This window comes from Oncorhynchus keta, chromosome 28 (genome assembly GCF_023373465.1).
Source record: "Oncorhynchus keta strain PuntledgeMale-10-30-2019 chromosome 28, Oket_V2, whole genome shotgun sequence".
NCBI classification, from domain to species: Eukaryota; Metazoa; Chordata; class Actinopteri; order Salmoniformes; family Salmonidae; genus Oncorhynchus; species Oncorhynchus keta.
In genome coordinates, this window is record NC_068448.1 from 43773056 (window position 1) to 43793350 (window position 20295).

Sequence of the window (20295 nt, forward strand, 5' to 3'; positions counted from 1 at the left end):
GGCCCATATGCACAGTATACAGTATAGGCTATGGACAGCACTGGGAGAAAAGTGACTGGTGATAGTAAATGATCATGAGTTGTTCCAGACTGCTGATGATCTCACAAATCAGTGTGTATGCACACCCTAACCAACTATTATAATCTAAGTTTGTCAAAACAATTTGTAAATATAGTACAATTTATATGGTATACTGGAACAAAAATATGAACGCAACATGCAAGAATGTCTAACATTTTACCGAGTTACAGTTCATATGAGAAAAAGCAGTCAATTGAAATAAATTCATTAGGCCCTAATCTATGGATTTCGCATGACTGCAAATGCAGATATGCATGTGTTGGTCACAGATATCTTTAAAAGAGCCTCACAATGGGCCTCATGATCTCGTCACAGTATTTCTGTGCATTCAAATTGCCATCAATAAAATGCAATTATGTTTGTTGTCCGTAGCTTATGCCTACCCTTACCAAAACCCCATAGCCACCATTGAGCACTCTGTTCACAACATTGACATCAGCAAACCGCTCACCCACCCACACGACACCAAAAACGTTGGCTGCGGATGTGAGGCCGGTTGGACGTACTGCCAAATTCTCTAAAACAACGTTGGAGGTGGCTTATGGTACAGAAATTAACATTACATTCTCTGGCAACAGCTCTGGTGTGCATTCCTGCAGTTTCTGAAATATTTTATTTCAGCACAAGACACATGGGACCAACACTTCACATGTTGTGTTTATATTCTTGTTCAGTATACATACCAACTGCCTTGGGAACATTGGTCCACTTGGTAGTATTGCAAGGATCTGTAAATAAAACAAGACAAAAAGTTAGATGTCAGAAAGTGAAAATGTATTTTGTTTTACTAGTGTGCATCCAGATTGCATCGTAATTGGCTGAAAGTGAGTCTGTTCAAATGTACTGTACACTTGAGGATCAAAGTACTGCTGGCTCTCATTGTCTCCGTCAAATCAGGAGAATGGGACACTGGGTATGTGGACTGGCCAATTAGTGAGCTTGAATAGCTGGACTAGGGGTTGTTCCTGGATCGGGCCCATCTCTAAAGCCTTCTTCACACTGCAGAACTTAATACTCAAATCAGTTTTGTTTTTTAAAGTTACAAGTGACCAAATCAGATTTGTGTGTGCTCAGACAGCAGTCATTTGCTGACATGGTTACACTAGTTGTCATAGTAACAACGGTGTGTGTGCAGTGGTGTAGGCTGATTGGTGTTGGAGCTCGTGCTTCCTATCACTCAGAAGTTATGTAGCAAGCGAAGGTGACAACAATGCCTGCCATGGACGATTACCAGTTGCTTTGAATGTTACAAATCATAGTGTAAGAACACTTAAATAAGATGATCCAACTTTCAAAACAAGTCATTTTTGGCTAGCCACAGCAGTCAACTAGCTTAGGGTTTCCCAAATTCTGCCCTGGGGCTCCTCCTGGGTGCACATTGTTTTGCTTGCCCTAGCACTACACAGCTGATTCAAACAAGCAACTCATCACCAAGCTTTGAATATTTGATCACCTGTGTAATGTTTGACTGAAATATCACATTAATACACATTAGACATGGCAACATGTATAGAATTGCAAGAAGAAAGAAAATATCCACCAACAAGAGGGGTCTGAACAGTTTATATCATGAACAGTGCTTGTGCCCATAGAAAGAGACGTTGCGCGGGACGTTCCCCAATGCTGGAAGGGGGACCTGAGTGAAAAGGTTAGGGAACACCAGCTCAACAGCAACATGGGGAACATTGTAGCTGCTGTTTTGGTGTCTGGCCAGTAGATGGCATGAGAGGGTTTGGTTTCAGGGTTTCCAGCAACAAGTTGGGTGGGGAGGGATGTCAGGTTTCAGCTCCTTACCCCACATTGATAGCAAACATATGTCTACAGAGTCCAGCTTGTGATGGCTGGGGGATAAGTTGATCAGGCTTGGTTAATGTCCCCCTGAATCTCTGCGACGGAACACTGGCACCTCTCATGTCTAGGACTCCCTCCCTGTTCTCCCTCCATTACCAGCTACCACCTCTAGTACTCTAGCTGTACTTCTGCTCTGTCTGACTGCCCAGGGGCAATGGATTAATAGATAACTTGAGTCACTTTCACTCCCCCTTACCCCTCATTGACCCCCCCCCCTCATTTCTCTCTCCGTCTGTCTCTCTACTGATCATACTTGCATAACGTGGTGCAGTGAGGTGTTCGGAGTCACTTTTATACAAGGGGAGATTGCTGTTATTACCAGCTGAGCACATTAAACAACACAATGCTACCAAGGTGCATAAACATGAGAAGACAAAGTGCTGTATTCTGTTGCAGCAGGAGAAAGAGAGAGAATAGAGGGATCAATAAGGGATAAGAGCAGGAGTGAAAGTGACTATGTACAGTTGATATCTATGTAGTTAATATCTTTGTACAGTGTATTACAAATGAATGTATAATGTCTACAAGACAATGGTCAGATATATAGACAGGTTTAATTTACACAAATGCATGTGCTACAATGGTGCACTTAAGCAGTTTACAATAAAGAAAACGGAATTGCAGGTTACATAAGAACATGGACATGATTAAAAATAGAAACATCTACCTCATCTAGTGTCCATTTAACAGCGTCACTAAATGGTTTTGAGCTTTTAATGTAGAGAGAGAGAGATTAGAATTACTGAAGTCACAGAGTGAAATCATTTTAAAACAAGTCTCATAAAAATAAAAATAAATGCTAGACCAATAGAACAGTTCAGTTTAAAAACATTCTTGCATGATGGCATCAAAGCCTTAAGTTGATCCCGTTTCCACTTGTGCATTCCACAGTATAAATTCCACAGTATAAATTCCACAGTATAAATTCCACAGTATAAATTCCACATGACTAATTAGCATACTTTTATCGCTGGAAATTTGACAAGACACAGAAATGAATAGAGCCAGCATAGACAATACAATGCCACAAAAAGGTGCATAAATGAAAGAATAAAGTGCTTTGAGGGTGTGAGTAGCCTGGGCACTGGGTACCAGTCTGTCTGTGCTTAACATTCAACCGAGAGAGATGGCGAGAGAGAGAGAGAGATGCTGAGTCCAGTTGGTCGGTGGTTTGGCAATGAATGGAGATCCAATCTTCCTTCTTACTGGACGACTGTCAGAAGTACTTTGTTGTTCATAGTTGTTAAGTGAAGGAGAACGTGAGTGAGTTTACTGATGCTACACAGTATCCAGGGTCATATTTATTAGTGCACACGTTTTTGTCTGTTTTCTTCTGTTTGGTGTCTAGTGAATTACGACCCAGGTTTATGAAAGAGTATTGCTGGTCACAGGAGGTCTGTGGTGGTAGGGTGGAGACTCAGGATGGAGCTTCATGTCTATGTTGAGTTGCTATGGAGATACTGTGACAGGATCTGTGTGTGTAAAATGCATTCAAACAAATCATATTGTGATAGATGTTTTAATTTGACCTTTATTTAACTCGGCAAGTCAGTTAAGAACACATTCTTACTTACAATGATGGCCTAGGAACTAGGTTACTTGCCTTGTTCCGGTGCAGAACAATAGATTTTTACCCTTGTCAGCTCAGGGATTTGATCTAGCAACCTTTTGGTTACTGGCCCGCTGCTCTAACCACTAGGTTAGATTGATCAGAGAAAGACAGAGACCGACTTCTATTTCATTCTGGTTTAAACCAATGCAACATAAAATGTACATTTACCAATTTACCTCCTTGGTTGGGGTCGGAGCAGATTATTTGTTGCGATTGCAAATGTAATAAAATGGTGGTACGATAGTCCAGGATTATGAGGAAAAACATTAAGATCCACAACATTTATTCCATGGGACAAAACTAGGTCCAGAGTATGACTGTGGCAGTGAGTAGGTCTGGAGACATGTTGGAAAAAACCCACTGAGTCGATGATGGCTCCGAAAGCCTTTTGGAGTGGGTCTGTGGACTTTCCGATGTGAATATTAAAGTCACCAAAAATAAAAATATTTTCTGCTATGACTACAAGGTCCGATAGAAATTCAGGGAACTCAGTGAGGAACTCTGTATATGGCCCTGTAAACAGTAGCTATAAAAAGTGATTTGAGAAGGCTGCATAGATTTCATGAATAGAAGCTCAAAAGACGAAAACATAGCAAATTTAAATTTACAAATAAACCTATCTTAAATGTTGGCAACACCTCTGCCTTTGCGGGTATGCGCGGGGGATATGGTCACTAGTGTAACCAAGAGGTGAGGCCTCATTTAACACAGCAAATTCATCAGGCTTAAGCCATGTTTCAGTCAGGCCAATCACATCAAGATTATGATCAGTGATTATTTCATTGACTATAACTGCCTTGGAAGTGAGGGATTAAGTAGCCCTATTTTGAGATGTGAGGTATCACGATCTCTTTAAATAATGACAGGAATGGAGGAGGTCTTTATCCTAGTGAGATTGCTAAGGCGAACACCGCCATGTTTAGTTTTGCCCAACCAAGGTCGAGGCACAGACACGGTCTCAATGGGGATAGCTGAGCTGACTTCACTGACTGTGCTAGTGGCAGACTCCACTATGCTGGCAGGCTGACTAACAGCCTGCTGCCTGGCCTGCACCCTATCTCATTGTGGAGGTAGAGGAGTTAGAGCCCTGTCTATGTTGGTAGATAAAACGAGAGCACCCCTCCAGCTAGGATGGAGTCCGTCACTCCTCAAACGGGCCAGGCTTGGTCCTGTTCGTGGGTGAGTCCCAGGAAGAGGGCCAATTATCTACAAATTCTATATTTTGGGAGGGGCAGAAAACAGTTTTCAACCAGCGAATGAGTTGTGAGACTCTGCTGAAGAGCTCATCACTCCCCCTAACTGGGAGGGGGCCAGAGACAATTACTCGATGCCGACACATCTTTCTAGCTGAAGCTATGTTGCGCTTGGTGAAAAAAGAACACTGTACTAATTTAAGACATTAGGTCTACCTGTTGAAATGTAGCCCCCATCGTTTTCTGTGTATGCTGCATGGTCTGTGCGTTTCTGGAAGCCATTTCCCAAATCCATGCTTCTGCGTCTCGCTCTCCTCTGACTGAATGGGAGCCTCCGAGCCAGACTTCATAATTCTTTCTCCTCTCAAACGCAGAACGAATTACTAGACTAATACATTATCAGTGTCGGAGTATGGCATACTAGGACGGGTTGTTGGTGTGGACACGCTTTTTGAAGAGGAGACAACGAACGTCATCCCAACAGAAGTGCTCCAACTGGAGCTCGGAAATCGCCGACTTCAATGCATTCAAGATGACTGGGAACTCGAACAAAAACGAGCTCCGACTGGGAAAGTTAGTTTGAACGGTCATCCAAATCCGAATTCCAAGTCAGGAATTCGTGCCTCTTTTTTAAACCTCCGAATTTCCGACCTTATGATCACGGACGATTTGATCTCGTATTTTCCGAGTTCCCAGTTGTCTTGCACGCACCATAAGTAACTAAATGACGCTGCCCCCTAGCTGAAACCATACGAAAAGTAATCAAATCAAATTACATTTTTTCAAATAAAATTGTATTGGTCCATACACATATTTAGCAGATGTTATTACGGATGTAGCGAAATGCTTGTGTTCCTGGCTCCAGCAGTGCAGTAATATCTAACAATTCACAACAATATACACAGATCTTAAAGTCAAATGATGGAATTAAGAAATATTAGGATGAGCAATGTCAGAGTCTGTGAATGGTCCATTATTTTACTTTTAGATCTATATATATATATATATATATATATATATATATATATATATATATATATGATGGGATGTATAGACATTAGTATGTCGATAGAATGTTTAGTATATATGTAGAATACGTAGGATAGAATAGTATACAGTGCAGTCGGAAAGTATTCAGACCCCTTTACTTTCCCCACATTTTGTTATGTTACACCCTCATTCTGAAATTGATTACATTTCTCTTTTCCCTCTCATCAACTACACACAATACCCCATAATGACAAAGAAAAACAGGTTTTTAGACATTTTTGCAAATGTATTTAAAAAAAAAAATAGAAAATAGACCCTTTACTCAGTACTTTATTGAAGCACCTTTGGCAGTGATTACAGTCTTGAGACTTCTTGGGTATGACGCTTCAAGCTTGGCATAGCTGTATTTTGGGAGTTCCTCCCATTCTTCTCTGCAGATCCTCTCAAGCTCTGTCAGGTAGGATGGGGAGTGTCGCTGCACAGCTATTTTTTATTTGAGTGTCATTATTTCTATATAGCCTACACCTTCTCGTTCTGAACTTGTGACGTGAGTAGGACGGGTGTAGCTTCTTGACAATGATCAAGAGCAGCTGCTTACTGATTTGACAGGGCTATCGGCGGTAAATGCTTGATCTGATTGAATCTAGGCCTTGCACTCATTCAGTCTGTTTACTTCTATGATTATTGTCATTTAAGAAAATTGTGTTTCTCTCTATTAGATCTGAAACCCCCAGCAGTTCAGCTGCAGTCAAAGTAGTCCTCTGCTGTGGTATTTAATTTACCCGCTGCACCAGTTCCTACTACACCAGCTGTGAAGGGAGAAACTTTTGAGAATTCCCAGATACAGGTAATTCAGAATTACGCGTCATACACTTAGGTTGTAGTCATTAAAACTAGTTTTTCAACCACTCCACAAATGTATTGTTAACAAACTATAGTTTTGTCAAGTCGGTTAGGACATTTACTTTGTGCACGACACAAGTAATTTTTCCAACAATTGTTTACAGACAGATTATTTCATTTATAGGTCACTGTATCACAAATCCCGTGGGTCAGAAGTTTACATACACTAAATTGACTATGCCTTTAAACAGCTTGGAAAAGTCCCGAAAATTATGTCATGGCTTTAGAAGCTTCTGATAGGCTAGTTGACATTATTTTAGTCAATTGGAGGTGTACCTGTGGATGTATTTCAAGGCTTACCTTCAAACTCAGTGCCTCTTTGCTTGACACCATGGGAAAATAAAAAGAAATCAGCCAAGACCTCAAAAAATACATTGTAGACCTCCACAAGTCTGGATCATCCTTGGGAGCATTTTCCAAACGGCTGAAGGAATCACGTTCATCTGTACAAACAATAGTACGCAAATATAAACACCATGGGACCACGCAGCCGTCATACCGCTCAGGAAGGAGATGCATTCTGTCTCCAAGAGATGAACGTACTTTGGTGCGAAAAGTGCAAATCAATCCCAGAACAACAGCAAAGGACCTTGTAAAGATGCTGGAGGAAACATGTACAAAAGTATCTATATTCACAGTAAAACAAGTACTATATTGACAACCTGAAAGGGCGCTCAGCAAGGAAGAAGCCATTGCTCCAAAACCGTCATAAAAAAGCCAGACTACGGTTTGCAACTGCACATAGGGACAAAGATTGTACCCTTTGGAGAAATGTCTTCTGGTCTGATGAAACAAAAATAGAACTGTTTGGCCATAATGACCATCGTTATATTTGGAGGAAAAAGGGGGAGGCTTGCAAGCTGAAGAACACCATCCCAACTGTGAAGCATGGGGGTGGCAGCATCATGTTGTGGGGGTGCTGTGCTGCAGGAGGGACTGGTGTACTTAACAAAATAGATGGCATCATGAAAATTCTGTGGATATATTGAAGCAACATCTCAAGACATCAGTCAGGAAGTTAAAGCTTGGTTGCAAATGGATCTTCCAAATGGACAATGACCCCAGGCATACTTCCAAAGTTGTGGCAAAATGGCTTAAGGACAACAAAGTCAAGGTATTGGAGTGGCCATCACAAAGTCCTGACCTCAATTTGTGGGCAGAACTGAAAAAGTGTGTGTGAGCAAGGAGGCCTACAAACCTGACTCAGTTACACCAGCTCTGTACGGAGAAATGGGCCAAAATTCACCCAACTTATTGTGGGACGCTTGTGGAAGGCTACCCAAAATGTTTGACCCAAGTTAAACAATTTAAAGGCAATGCTACCAAATACTAATTGAGTGTATGTAAACTTCTGACCCACTGGGAATGTGATGAAAGAAATAAAATCTGAAATAAATCGTTCTCTCTACTATTATTCTGACATTTCACATTCTTAAAATGAAGTGGTGATCTTACAGTTTTTCTCAATTGCTAAAACACTAAAACCCATTGGCTGAACAAAGTTCTCAGTTGCCTGGACTCATTTAGCTAATTATGCAGTCTGTTGTCAATACCTTAAACCATTTCACATGGTAAAACACAATTTGCAGATCTCACTTAGACTTTTCAGCAAAACTCTAAACACATTCTCATTCTCAAAACACATTCCGCACTCTAATGCACATGTCATCCATACTGGTAAACACAAGTGGCAACAATCAAATACAAATAGAGAACATATGTCATTGATTGAACACAACCACTCGAAATTGATTTAACCTGTTTCAAATGATGCGACACAACCAATATAAGCCAGTTCAGAGAGCAAACAGGTTGTTGAAGGTGGGAAGGAGAAAGTCTGAGAATGGATACTGTAGTACAGTGCATTGTAGGCTGTATACTGTACAATGGACAAATTGTATGGCCTTGAACATTGTGCTTTCCATTTATTAACAGTACTGACTGCTCAATAGATTTTGACTGGTTGCAGGTTCATATCAACAAAGAACAAGAATTACAGTATCCCAGAGACAAAGGACAAGTTTGTGACTGACCTAAAACAGGGAATTTTTTACGAGGATTAAATGTCAAATTGTGAAAAATTGAGTTTAAATGTACTTGGATAATGTGTATGTAAACTTCCGACTTCAACTGTATTAACTTTAAGCTTACCAATCACTGCACCTGTATACACAGCCATCTGTAAATAGCCCACCCAACTATCTCATTCCCCAAATTGTTATTTATTTTTTATATTTTTGCACCCCAGTATCTCTACTTGCACATAATCATCTGCACATCTATCACTCCAATGTTAAAGCTAAATTATAATTACTTCGCCACTATGGCCTATTTTTTGCCTTACCTCCCTAGTCTTACTACATTTTCACACAGTGTATATAGATTTTTTGATTGTGTTTTTTTTCTTCTTTTGTGTACATTTGTTTATCCCATGTGTAACTCTGTGTTGTTGTTTTTGCCGCACTGCTTTGCTTTATCTTAGCCAGGTCGCAGTTGTAAATGAGAACTTGTTCTCATCTGGCCTACCTGGTTAAACAAAGGTGAAAAAAATCACAGTCTCACTCCTTCATTTGCTTGACTGGACGAATGGGATGGAGGAATGGTTTACAATTAGCGGTGTGGGGCTCATCAGGCTGAATGCATCCAAAAGGGGACCCTATTCCCTATAACATTTCCCTGTATAATGGACTACTTTTGACCACCTATGGGCCCTGGTCAAAATTACTGCACTATGTAAAGGGAACAGGGTGCCATTTGGAACACAGACCCTCTGTTGATGAAGCCAGCTGAAATCAATGTCTGCATATCAATTGTTCATCACTCTCCTCATCCAAGCATTGGATAGGTGTAAGCATTGGCTTGAGCTACTTTACAACATGATTAAATCCCTGAGATGAGAATAAATGTGCAGGTCCACACTTTGGTAGAAGGACAATGGATATGCAGCCAATGTTAATGGTAACACAGCGTTAAGTCAAGAGTAAAAAAGTGTATTCTATAAAGGGGTAAATAATTCACAAGGTGTTACAGTGGTATGACATTGGATCCAGAGCTCTATAGGTTCATTATGGACCTTTCCAGAAAATTGTGGTAAACAGTACCAACCCAAAGTAGAAAACGAAATGTTCTATTCTCAGCCGGGACCATCATTTCAAAAACACAATTGAATTATATCTCTATATTGATATTTCAGACAGTGGCGATTTTAGCATGTACATCTTGGTGGAGCAAACTCCCCCAAAATATTTTAGATGCATGTGTGGCCGATGTGAAATGGCTAGCTAGTTAGCGGTGGTGCGCGCTAACAGTGTTTCAGTTGGTGACTTCACTCGCTCTGAGACCTAGAAGTAGCTGTTCCCCTGTTCAGCATCGCACCTTTGGGTAACGAGATGGGCAAGGCGCGACGGGTAACGATGCTTCATGAGTGACTGTAGTTGATGTGTGCAGAGGGTCCCTGGTTCGAGCCCAGGTTGGGGCGAGGAGAGGGATGGAAGCTATACTGTTACCTGGATCACTGGTTGCTGCGGAAAAGGAGGAGGTCAAAAGGGGGGTGAGTGTGGCCGATGTGAAATGGCTAGCTAGTTAGCGGTGGTGCGCGCTAATAGTGTTTCAGAGACCAGGTTGGGGCGAGGAGAGGGACGGAAGCTATACTGTTACACATGCCAGCAAAGCCACTACACAACACAACGTAACACTACACCTGGCTATCAGTGAAGCCTTGTCTGGCAGCGAAACAGTTCATTCAGCCTCATTTACTGCCTTTAAAAAAAATATAGCTGATATGGCTGACTTGCTTAAACAAATGTGGTTTCTACAGACAATTTAGATGTACAAACTATGGCATAAAGGAATGATGAGCGGATAAGAGGCAGTCCGTAATTTTGATTAAAACAATGAGCGAGCTAACGTATTCAATATAAATATTTGTTCAGCACTTTTGAAATGTACAGTGACAGAATGCAGAACATGGGTCGTTCTTACAGTATTCTTCCTGTACACCAAGTCAGAACCGTAGGATAAATAAAGGGGGCATATAAGCAGACAATGAAAGCTCTTACAATATTTGATGATGACATTTCTCTAAAACAGACTATAGGCTACATGTGGATTTGGCTACATAAGGATTTGCCAGTAGATTGTCGACTTGATTCATGATGATGACTGCTTGTTTAACTAGCTAGGTATGATTTTGAAAGCATGATGTTGACATGATCAGCCCAATCAAAGCTACGGTAGATATAACGTGATTTGAGTAATTTTGTCTGTGGCCAATGACCTTGAGCCTTCTTGGATGGGCACGTCTAATGTAAATCAATTAGCTCTCCCTGTCGATTTTTCGGTGATGTAGTATCCCGATGAGTGACAGAACACTGACCCAATCATGGTGCAACTAGAGAACATTACCAACCCTTACTCTCTGTATTTTCAATTGGCTGCCGAAAGCACTGACCTAGGCTAAAACACCTCCATTTTGAATCTGCTCAAGAAAGCAAAAAAGAGACCATGTTTGTATGCGGCTTTATTAATTCAATTATTTTTTTTACATTGTTTGTAAACTGATATGCGAAACGTATTAATGTCAAAATAATGCCACTGATTTCAGATGACCCCCAATAATTAAAATAGAAAACTATGCCCCCCTTTGGTATGTTCTATTGAGAACTGCCTGGTGCTTCTACACTTGCATTGTTTGCTGTTTGGGGTTTTAGGCTGGGTTTCTGTACAGCACTTTGTGACATCGGCTGATGTAAGAAGGGCTTAATAAATACATTTGATCTGGGACTTGTTGTTTCCCTGTTTAGGTCTACTATTCAAATATATTTTACTTCTTAAGTCAAAGACGAAATTAACTGCAATACACTGTCCTCAAATATGGTATATTCGCATAACTAGGCCATACAGACCCACACGGGACCCATTGTATAAACAAAAATCATCGTATTAAAACGTGTCCAGTGCAACATGCCTAGCTCTGCCCACTGGGGAAGGCTTACGGATCGCTCTTTACAATAAACGCTCATATTGTCATATTCCAACTGCTCAGTTATACCACCACACCGGCAAAAAAAACTATGCATCCAGTAGCTCCTAGCCTCAATAAATGCATGACAATATCAATGACAATAGGCTATTTAGTTCATAACCTATTATCTGCTTTAGTCATTTGATCAAGTTGATCGCTCAGAGTGATGCTCTTGTCAAAAGCCGCTGGAAACACTTTTATTACAGGCTATAGCTATGACTACAGCATCGTGAATCTACAGAAACAACCGACAGATGGCACGACATGCACAGTCACCAAATCTTTTCTAGACCAATTCCTTTGAAAATAAAAGGCCGCTTCCGTGTTCCACACGTTTCACCTTAGACTAGCCTGCACACAATGCCTGATGGGATATGAGTGCATTTGCCTGACGTCTATGCACTAGCGTTTGTGGTACTACATTTCCCATCAACCACCATTCTTATATTCTCGTTCTCAGCTGAGTGATCTGACAGCGCTAGACAGCTTCTCCCCCCAATCGCTCTGAGCAGCCGGGGAGAGGCGAAGGGCAAAGGAACTGCAGTCATGGAGCAGTTGTAGGGATAACAGACAAGCCTCTCCTGCCGGAAGAAATAAAGGACACCACAGCTTCATGACCGAAAACGCAATACCCAAAGTGGCAACGAGAAACGCAAGAGTACCGATCATGCAGTTCAAATACAGAAGAATCTAATAATCTATTCAAACGAAAGGGTTCTCCGCAATCCTTCAATATTGGACCCGCTTGAAGCCGTCTCATCCCCTCGTCGTTCGTTTTAGGATTGGCTGGCGCATCGGCCAAGGTTGATCCATCACCAACATCCATAGTATGTCCGTGGAGGAGCAGCGCTATTCTGAAACGATGCTCGTGCTGGAGGCCGAACCGGAGTGTCTGCGAGCCGAGATAGAGCGCCTTTCCCGGGAGCTGAGTGAGACCACCCATGAGAAGATCCAGGCGGCGGAGTACGGGCTGGCAGTGCTGGAGGAGAAGCAGCAGCTTAAACATCAGTATGACGACCTGGAGATCGAATACGAGACCGTGCGCCAGGAACTGGACGTGCTCAAAGAGGTATGTTGTAGTCTTTTAACGGTGTATATTTTCTGTATGAAATTGAAATATACATTTGAACTGCTATAAAATGCCATGCATTTTATATTTCTGTGCGTGTGTAGGGGTGGCGGGAGGGGGGGGGGTGATGAAGTACGTGTAACTTTGCCTTATGTTCTATCAATGATTCCCCTCTCAGGGGGGATTTATATTATTGCCATACTGCCCCTTCTAGCTATAGGCTTCGTAATATCTTTCTACACATCCGTGTATAATTAGCTTTTTCTAATTTAAGATATTGGGGTTAGAGACATGCGTTCTGTTTTTCCATGCCCATACAGTGTTGGTTGTGTATTGTCATTTGCTGTGGGATTTGAAATGTAAACTCCAATATACTAAACAAAAATATAAACGCAACATCTAATAATTTCAAAGATTTTACTGAGTTACAGTTTAAATAAAATCAGTCAATTGAATAAATGCATTAGGCCCTATTCTATGGATTTCACATGACTGGGAATACAGATTTGCATATGTTAGTCACAGATACCTTACAAAAAAAGGTAGGACCGTGGATCAGAAAACCAGTCAGTATCTGGTGTGACCACCATTTGCATCATACAGCGCGACACATATCCTTTGCATAGAGTTTATCAGACTGTTAATTGTGGCCTGTGGAATGTTGTAATTTTCAGCTTCCAGGAATTACGTACAGATCTTTGCGACATGGAGCTGTGCATTATCATGCTAAAACACAAGGTGATGTCGGTGAATGAATAGCACCACAATGGACCTCAAAATCTCGTCACGCTATCTGTGCGTTCAAAATGCCATCGATAAATTGCAAGTGTGGTCATTGTTCGTAGTTTATGCCTGCCCAATACCATAACACCACCGCCACCATGGGGCACTCTGTTGACAACGTTGACATCAGCAAACCCATCACCCACACGACGCCATACACGTGGTCTGTGGTTGAGTGGCAGGTTGGACTTGCTGCCAAATTCTCTAAAACAACATTGGAGGTGCTTATGGAAGAGAAATTAACATTAAATTATCAGGCAACAGCTCTGGTGGACATTCCTGCAGCCAGCATGCCGATTCCATGCTCCATCAAAACTTGTGTGAAAACTTGTGTGACAAAACTGCACATTTTAGAGTGGCTTTTTATTGTCCTCTGCACAAGGTGCACCTGTGTAATGGCCATGCTGTTTAATCAGCTTCTTGATATACCACACCTTTCAGGGGAATGGATTATCTTGGCAAAGGAGAAATGCTGACTAACAGGGCTGTAAACATATTTGTGGACATAATTTGAGAGAAATAAGCTTTTTGTGCACATGAAACATTTCTGGAATCTTTTATTTCAGCTCATGAAACATGGGACCAACACTTTACATGTTGTGTTTATATTTTTGTTCAGTGTATATTGCACCGCTGAAATATTATAGGCTTACTCCAATGAGGATGAAGATGAGTTTTCTGACTTGCTGAACATTCTATCTTCACTAATGTATCAGAGTAATGGTTATCCACTGCCACCCTGTTTATTCATGTGCAACTGATAAAAAAGTGGACATTCACTCAATTTTTATTTATTGATTTATTTATTTTTTCACCTTTATTTACCCAGGTAGGCAAGTTGAGAACAAGTTCTCATTTACAATTGCGACCTGGCCAAGATAAAGCAAAGCAGTTCGACAGATACAACGACACAGAGTTACACATGGAGTAAAACAAACATACAGTCAATAATACAGTATAAACAAGTCTATATACAATGTGAGCAAATGATGTGAGAAGGGAGGTGAAGGCAAAAAGGCCATGGTGGCAAAGTAAATACAATATAGCAAGTAAAACACTGGAATGGTAGATTTGCAATGGAAGAATGTGCAAAGTAGAAATAAAAATAATGGGGTGCAAAGGAGCAAAATAAATAAATGAAATACAGTTGGGAAAGAGGTAGTTGTTTGGGCTAAATTATAGGTGGGCTATGTACAGGTGCAGTAATCTGTAAGATGCTCTGACAGTTGGTGCTTAAAGTTAGTGAGGGAGATAAGTGTTTCCAGTTTCAGAGATTTTTGTAGTTCGTTCCAGTCATTGGCAGCAGAGAACTGGAAGGAGAGGCGGCCAAAGAAAGAATTGGTTGATATCGTTTAATCCCTCATTACACACATAAGTCCTCTCTAATGCCAATTTTGACAATACTCTTAGTGAAGCAGTCTCTCAAACCAGAGGACCTTAATTATCTGGTATTTCCAGTCTGGTTTGAAAAAGAGGCGGACATGTGGTTTTTGAATTTTGAAAGTTCCCGCCTGAAAAGGAGGAAGGATGAGTAACCTACTCACAGAGGAAACTAAATGAGTTTTGACCATTCAGGAATGGGAGGAATGTTGACTGTTAGTTAGAGCAGGGAGACAGGATAAAGCACTGGCCTGTCTTTCCAAACTGAGAAAACCCCTTTCTCACTTAAATGTAACACGCCAGTCCTAGTTCTACCTTCCTTTTCCTGGCAGAGATTTCAGCAGCCTTGTGATTTTGATTAGGACAGAAGGAGAGTGGGGTAAGAAGTAGGGTAGGGAGTCAGAGTGAACTGCTGCAGCTGCTGAACAGCTTATGTGTCCCAGAGCAGTTTGGTAGAAAAGGGGCATGTCCTTTTTTTGCACTGAGATTTCTCCCCAGAGATTCACTGCATGGCCTGGATGAGTCACTTCCTGCTATGTGGAACCTATCTCTGAGATGTTACTTCCTTATTGCCTCCCACATGACTAGAACAAACCAATCATCATGGCACAGTGGGCCGGGTAACCTATGATGACAGCTCCCTTGGGTCTGTAAATATGTGAGTGGAATGAGGCAGAGAGAGAGAGAGGAGGGAGGCAGAGAAAAAGGGAGAGGAACACTTGGCTGAACAGATATAACACAGTAAAAGCTTAAGGCAATAAACACATTGTTTCTCTCTGTCATCCCTTTTCCTCTGTCTCTTCGCCCTCTTTCTCCCCCTCACTATTGCATCTCTCTCTCTCTCTCTCTCTCTCTCTCGCTCTCTCTCTGTGATTAGTGGCTGGGTTTTTAGAGTGCTTTCTCAGCAGCCTCTGCTCTGTGTTCCCATGCTTTCTTTTGGCCACTATCTCAGAATAACATGGAAAACTCCTGAATAGAGGAAACAAACTGACAGAGATAGAGCAAGAATAGGGTAAACTGATTGCTTCAAGAAAATTATAGGTTGTGCTTTTGTTTTTCTTCCACTTTTCGAAGCAGACTTTTTTTTTTTAAACAGCCTGAATCTTTGCATTTTTTTCTGATTTACCAAGTTGGCGATGACTCGTTGGTTAGTCACGGAAAATTGTGTTTTGAATGAACAAATGTCTAATATCCACCGTTTGTTTGAGCAATTCTGGTTTGATGATCATGAAGACTTGTCCACCAGGAAATCAGTTAATTGTTTGGGGGTTTGTCATTTGTGAGAGTATCGTGGATATTGAGATTTCCATAGAGTTATACCTGGATCCGTTTGCTGTGTGCCAAGTTGAATTTATATTTTAATTAATTTTAATGACTGCCCTCAATGCATAGCCGCAGGAAGTGTGGGTATGGGTGCTGAGGGTGCTCCAGCACCCCCAGAATTTTCTTCTTCTTCTAAAAATACACCTTATCTCAGTGGATGATATCCACAGAAAATACAATAATACAATACAATAATAACAAAAAATTCTTAATTTTTCATTTTATACAGGATGCCTGAATAGAATAATCTGTAATAGAGGAGGGCGAGATGTTATTCTGCTGAAACACACTGTTAACTCAGATGGCTTATGGTGCAGTGCACTCATGTCATTATAGTACTTCAGTCACAATGGGTTGTCTGAATTCAAATGGCTAATTTCTATTGGCCTGCCACTGTGTGGTGAGTTAATTAACGGAGCACTATTAGCAGCAACTTTGGCGACTGGTAAGATGGTCTAGCTGACTTATACAAACAGAATGTTGCCGGGTCCTTTGTCTCTAGGGGTTGCTAGGACTGTTGGACTACTGTCTAGTCAGGTAAATGTTGGATGACCATTGTCTCTGGAGATGGTTATTACATAGCTGTACCTGGCTACTATTTACAATGGTGAATACCATATTAGGTTATCTTTACTCTTTGGTTGTCCTCTCTGTCCTCTCTGAGGACAACCTGGGAGATTTACACATCACTGTCTGTCCAACACTGGACCCTGTGTTCGTCTCTGCGTGTGCACACAATTCATATTTGTTGTGTGTTAAAAGGACAGATGTTACTCTTTTGTCCCAATCTGGGTGGGAAAAAGCCAGTCAGAAATCATTGTTGGCATTGAGCAAAGTCCAGTTGCCCTTGAAACTGGAGTAGGTCTAACCCCGGGGGCAGGGAAGGGCAAACTGCAGAAGAGGACACACACACGCACAATAAATTGGAAGAATTCATCTCTGTGATGTTGCCTAGTCTGTTGCCTAGTAACAGCACAGATCGTTGCCTTAATTTGAGAATCCGGCATGCTGCCTTCCCAGCAGGTGTTACGACCAGTGTGACTGTGAGTGTGTGACTGAGGCTGCTGCTCTGCAAATGAAGGCTTTACAGCTACCTGCTGTTGCAGAATGGCACACATACAGACCGTCCATGGATGGAGGCTATTCTATGGATAGATTTGATATGGTATATTCTGAGGATATTTTTTTGTCTTTCTATATGTCCATCCACTGATTCCTTACATGTTATTTCCCTCTCGTTGTTCCAGATTTTCTAGTAGCCAGTATTCTAGGAATCCTGCCCTGCTACTTGCTAGTCACCCTGACATGCTGCTCCCATACTAACATACTGCCCAGGCTTTAGATTCCTACTGTTGGTATATTGTCATTCCTTGGGTCTCTCACCCTCCCCTTACATGTTACTGTAACATAAGGTCACAACCTCTGTGTTTGGCTTTGCTTTGACTCTTGTCATGGTTTCTGACTGACTGGACCGTTGGCAAGCCAACTTTCTCCACCCCCAATCTTACCACACCTTTCAGGGGTAGAGGGTGCCTTCTGTTTGTTGACTGTTGCTACCCATTGATAGCCCATTTATAGCCAAAATAGCTGCTACGGCTATCTTGGATTATAGTGTCCATCTGTTGGCCTGTTAGACCTACATCCTGGGTCACTTGGCCCCCGGCTCCTCTGGGGTGTCCTAGGGTGCTTCTCAATAATTTAAGATGGATTCCTCTCCTCGTTTCCTTTTTCTTCCTCTCCTTTGTCTCCAATGATAAGATCCTATCAAAACACAAGGTAAACCTGCTGTCAAAGCGTAGGTTTATAAGAGCAGGTTTAGCACAATCCTCCTTAGTCCGATAATGTGATTAGGCTGCTATACTCCACCTTATTGATGATACGACTGTGGACTTTAGCCTCTTTACCATTTAGAGTACAACTTCAAATGACAAGTTAATGATATTATACTACACCTTCACCTTACCAGTTGATGATATCACAGGTTCACAGACTCGAGCCCCCACAGCTGTTGTTTATATTCTTAATTTAAACCACTCAGCAAAGACATCATGTGCCACACCTTTCTTTAACTGTTCTTGTGACTCGTGGGAGTCCCCAACCACAGATCCAGGATTAGATGACTTTAACCCCATAGTCTCGTGATGCCATCCTTCCAGCTATCGTTTATCACTGGGCTGGAAATTGTGGTTTCCTCGAAACCTATTTTAACCATAACTATTACAGGGAAATAAAACAGTGGTTTGGGGTAACTTCACTGAGACTGTGGAATATCTGTCTTGTTGTGAATGTTAAGACTGGTGTTACACAACTAGGATGCAATGTTGCATGTGACATCATCTCAAGCAACTGTTGCTGTTACATGTAGCAAATCTAAAGCTCTGGGCCTCTCTCAGGCCTGTGGAACCGATTGTCACGAGGTTGACCCGGGTGGCCATAAAGATGACAGCATTCTAAAATTATTGTGGGAGCAGACAACGGGCCCATAGAACATTCCATAGCCTTCTCTTTCCAAATCTTTTTCTTTGTTTCTCTCCAATGCTGGACCAATGCTGTTAGTCAACACACACACACACTTGTTGTCATGACAAAGGCCAGTGTTCTCTGAGTTCTTGTGAAATTGTGGAGAGTGTCAGAGAACACACTATAGCCATTCAGTCACGCCCCCTCCCTCTCTCCCTCTTTTTCTCTCTCCCTCTCTCTCCAGCAGCTGTGCATCAGGCTGTGGAATTCTCCCTGACAATCGGAGGCTAAAACACAGTTAAGCTCAGAAGAACTGGGCACTCTGTGCTCGGCTCGCTGGCCTTTGAGTGCCTAAGCCCGAAAGGGTTAACAGGTCTTTGGTGTCAAAGATGAAGGGAGTGTTAAACGCTCTCAGAACACAGAGGAATGACTTCAGGAGAGATTGAGAGTGGTCCCATTGTGGCTGTATTTGTAAGGACGGGTCACTTTTGTCCCTTTTTAAATGCCAGATTGCTAAAACATATCTATATGTCCTTTAACAAAGATGTTTGGTGTGACTTTAAACCCCTCCACTGTGTTCGTTGTGTCAAACCCCTAGGATTAGGGATGTTGTGGTGACCGTATTACCGCCACACCGGCAGTCATGAGTCGTGAAGGCAGTCAAATTCCATGTGACCGTTTAGTCACGGTAATTAGGCTTCTCCAAGCTCTGATGCTGCTGAGTCATTAGTAGACTACCAACTTGCTAACTGCCTGGTACTCAGGACTCTATTATCCCTCGAATCACTCTGACATCAATGCAAATGTAATCGAAAATCTAATCAAACACTTCATGAGATCCCATGAGCTCATGTTGCACAACATTTCTATAGGCTATGCAATTGCGCAAGAAAACAGAGTGATGGCCTCTATTAAAAAGAGGAGGATCCCATCAGCTTTCTATAGGCTAGGCCTACTATATTTATTTCTCAACTTTCATAATATTAAAAATATATTTAGCACATTGATTATCTTTACAATAGGAGTATAGCCTACCTGGCTGGCATGAAGATGAACCACAGAAAACGCGTCCTCCATTTGCTATTTAAGTGCAGGTATCCTAGCGGTTTGAGGGTTGGTGCAGTAACCGAAAGGTTGCCAGATTGAATCCCTGAGGTGACAAGTAAAAAATATGTCGTTCTGCCCCTGAACAAGGCAGTTAACTGCACATGGGGACAAAGATCGTACTTTTTGGAAAACTGTCCTCTGGTCTGATGAAACAAAAATAGAACTGTTTGGCCATAATGACCATCGTTATTTTGGAGAAAAAAGGGGGAGGCTTGCAAGCCGAAGAACACCATCCCAACCGTGACGCACGGGGGTGGCAGCATCATGTTGTGGGGGTGCTTTGCTGCAGGAGGGACTGGTGCACTTCACAAAATAGATGGCATCATGAGGTAGGAAAATTCTGTGGATATATTGAAGCAACATCTCAAGACATCAGTCAGGAAGTTAAATCTTGGTCGCAAATGGGTCTTCCAAATGGACAATGACCCCAAGCATACTTCCAAAGTTGTGGCAAAATGGCTTAAGGACAACAAAGTCAAGGTATTGGAGTGGCCATCACAAAGCCCTGACCTCAATCCTA

At 41.8% G+C, this 20295-nt stretch overlaps 1 protein-coding gene and 1 long non-coding RNA gene across 7 annotated transcripts in view; one reads left to right on the forward strand and one right to left on the reverse strand.

Annotated features, from left to right (window-relative positions):
* Nucleotides 1–2467: 2467 nt before the first annotated feature.
* On the reverse strand, nucleotides 2468–5562 carry LOC118360453 (uncharacterized). The gene is made up of 2 exons (XR_004820868.2): nucleotides 4954–5562; nucleotides 2468–3404 (listed from the first exon to the last, which is right to left on the reverse strand). It is a non-coding gene; the product is annotated as an uncharacterized LOC118360453 (long non-coding RNA).
* A 6577-nt stretch (nucleotides 5563–12139) lies between these two features.
* Nucleotides 12140–20295, forward strand: part of LOC118361411 (protein bicaudal D homolog 2-like) — a 75737-nt gene continuing 67581 nt past the window's right edge. For all 6 annotated transcript variants that reach the window (XR_004820982.2, XM_035741316.2, XM_035741318.2 and 3 more), the window contains exon 1: nucleotides 12140–12722. Coding sequence is in view for 5 of the 6 variants with exons in the window: in XM_035741316.2 (XP_035597209.1) it covers nucleotides 12483–12722 (240 nt within the window). In the remaining variant the exon portion in view is untranslated. The remainder of the gene's footprint in view (nucleotides 12723–20295) is intronic.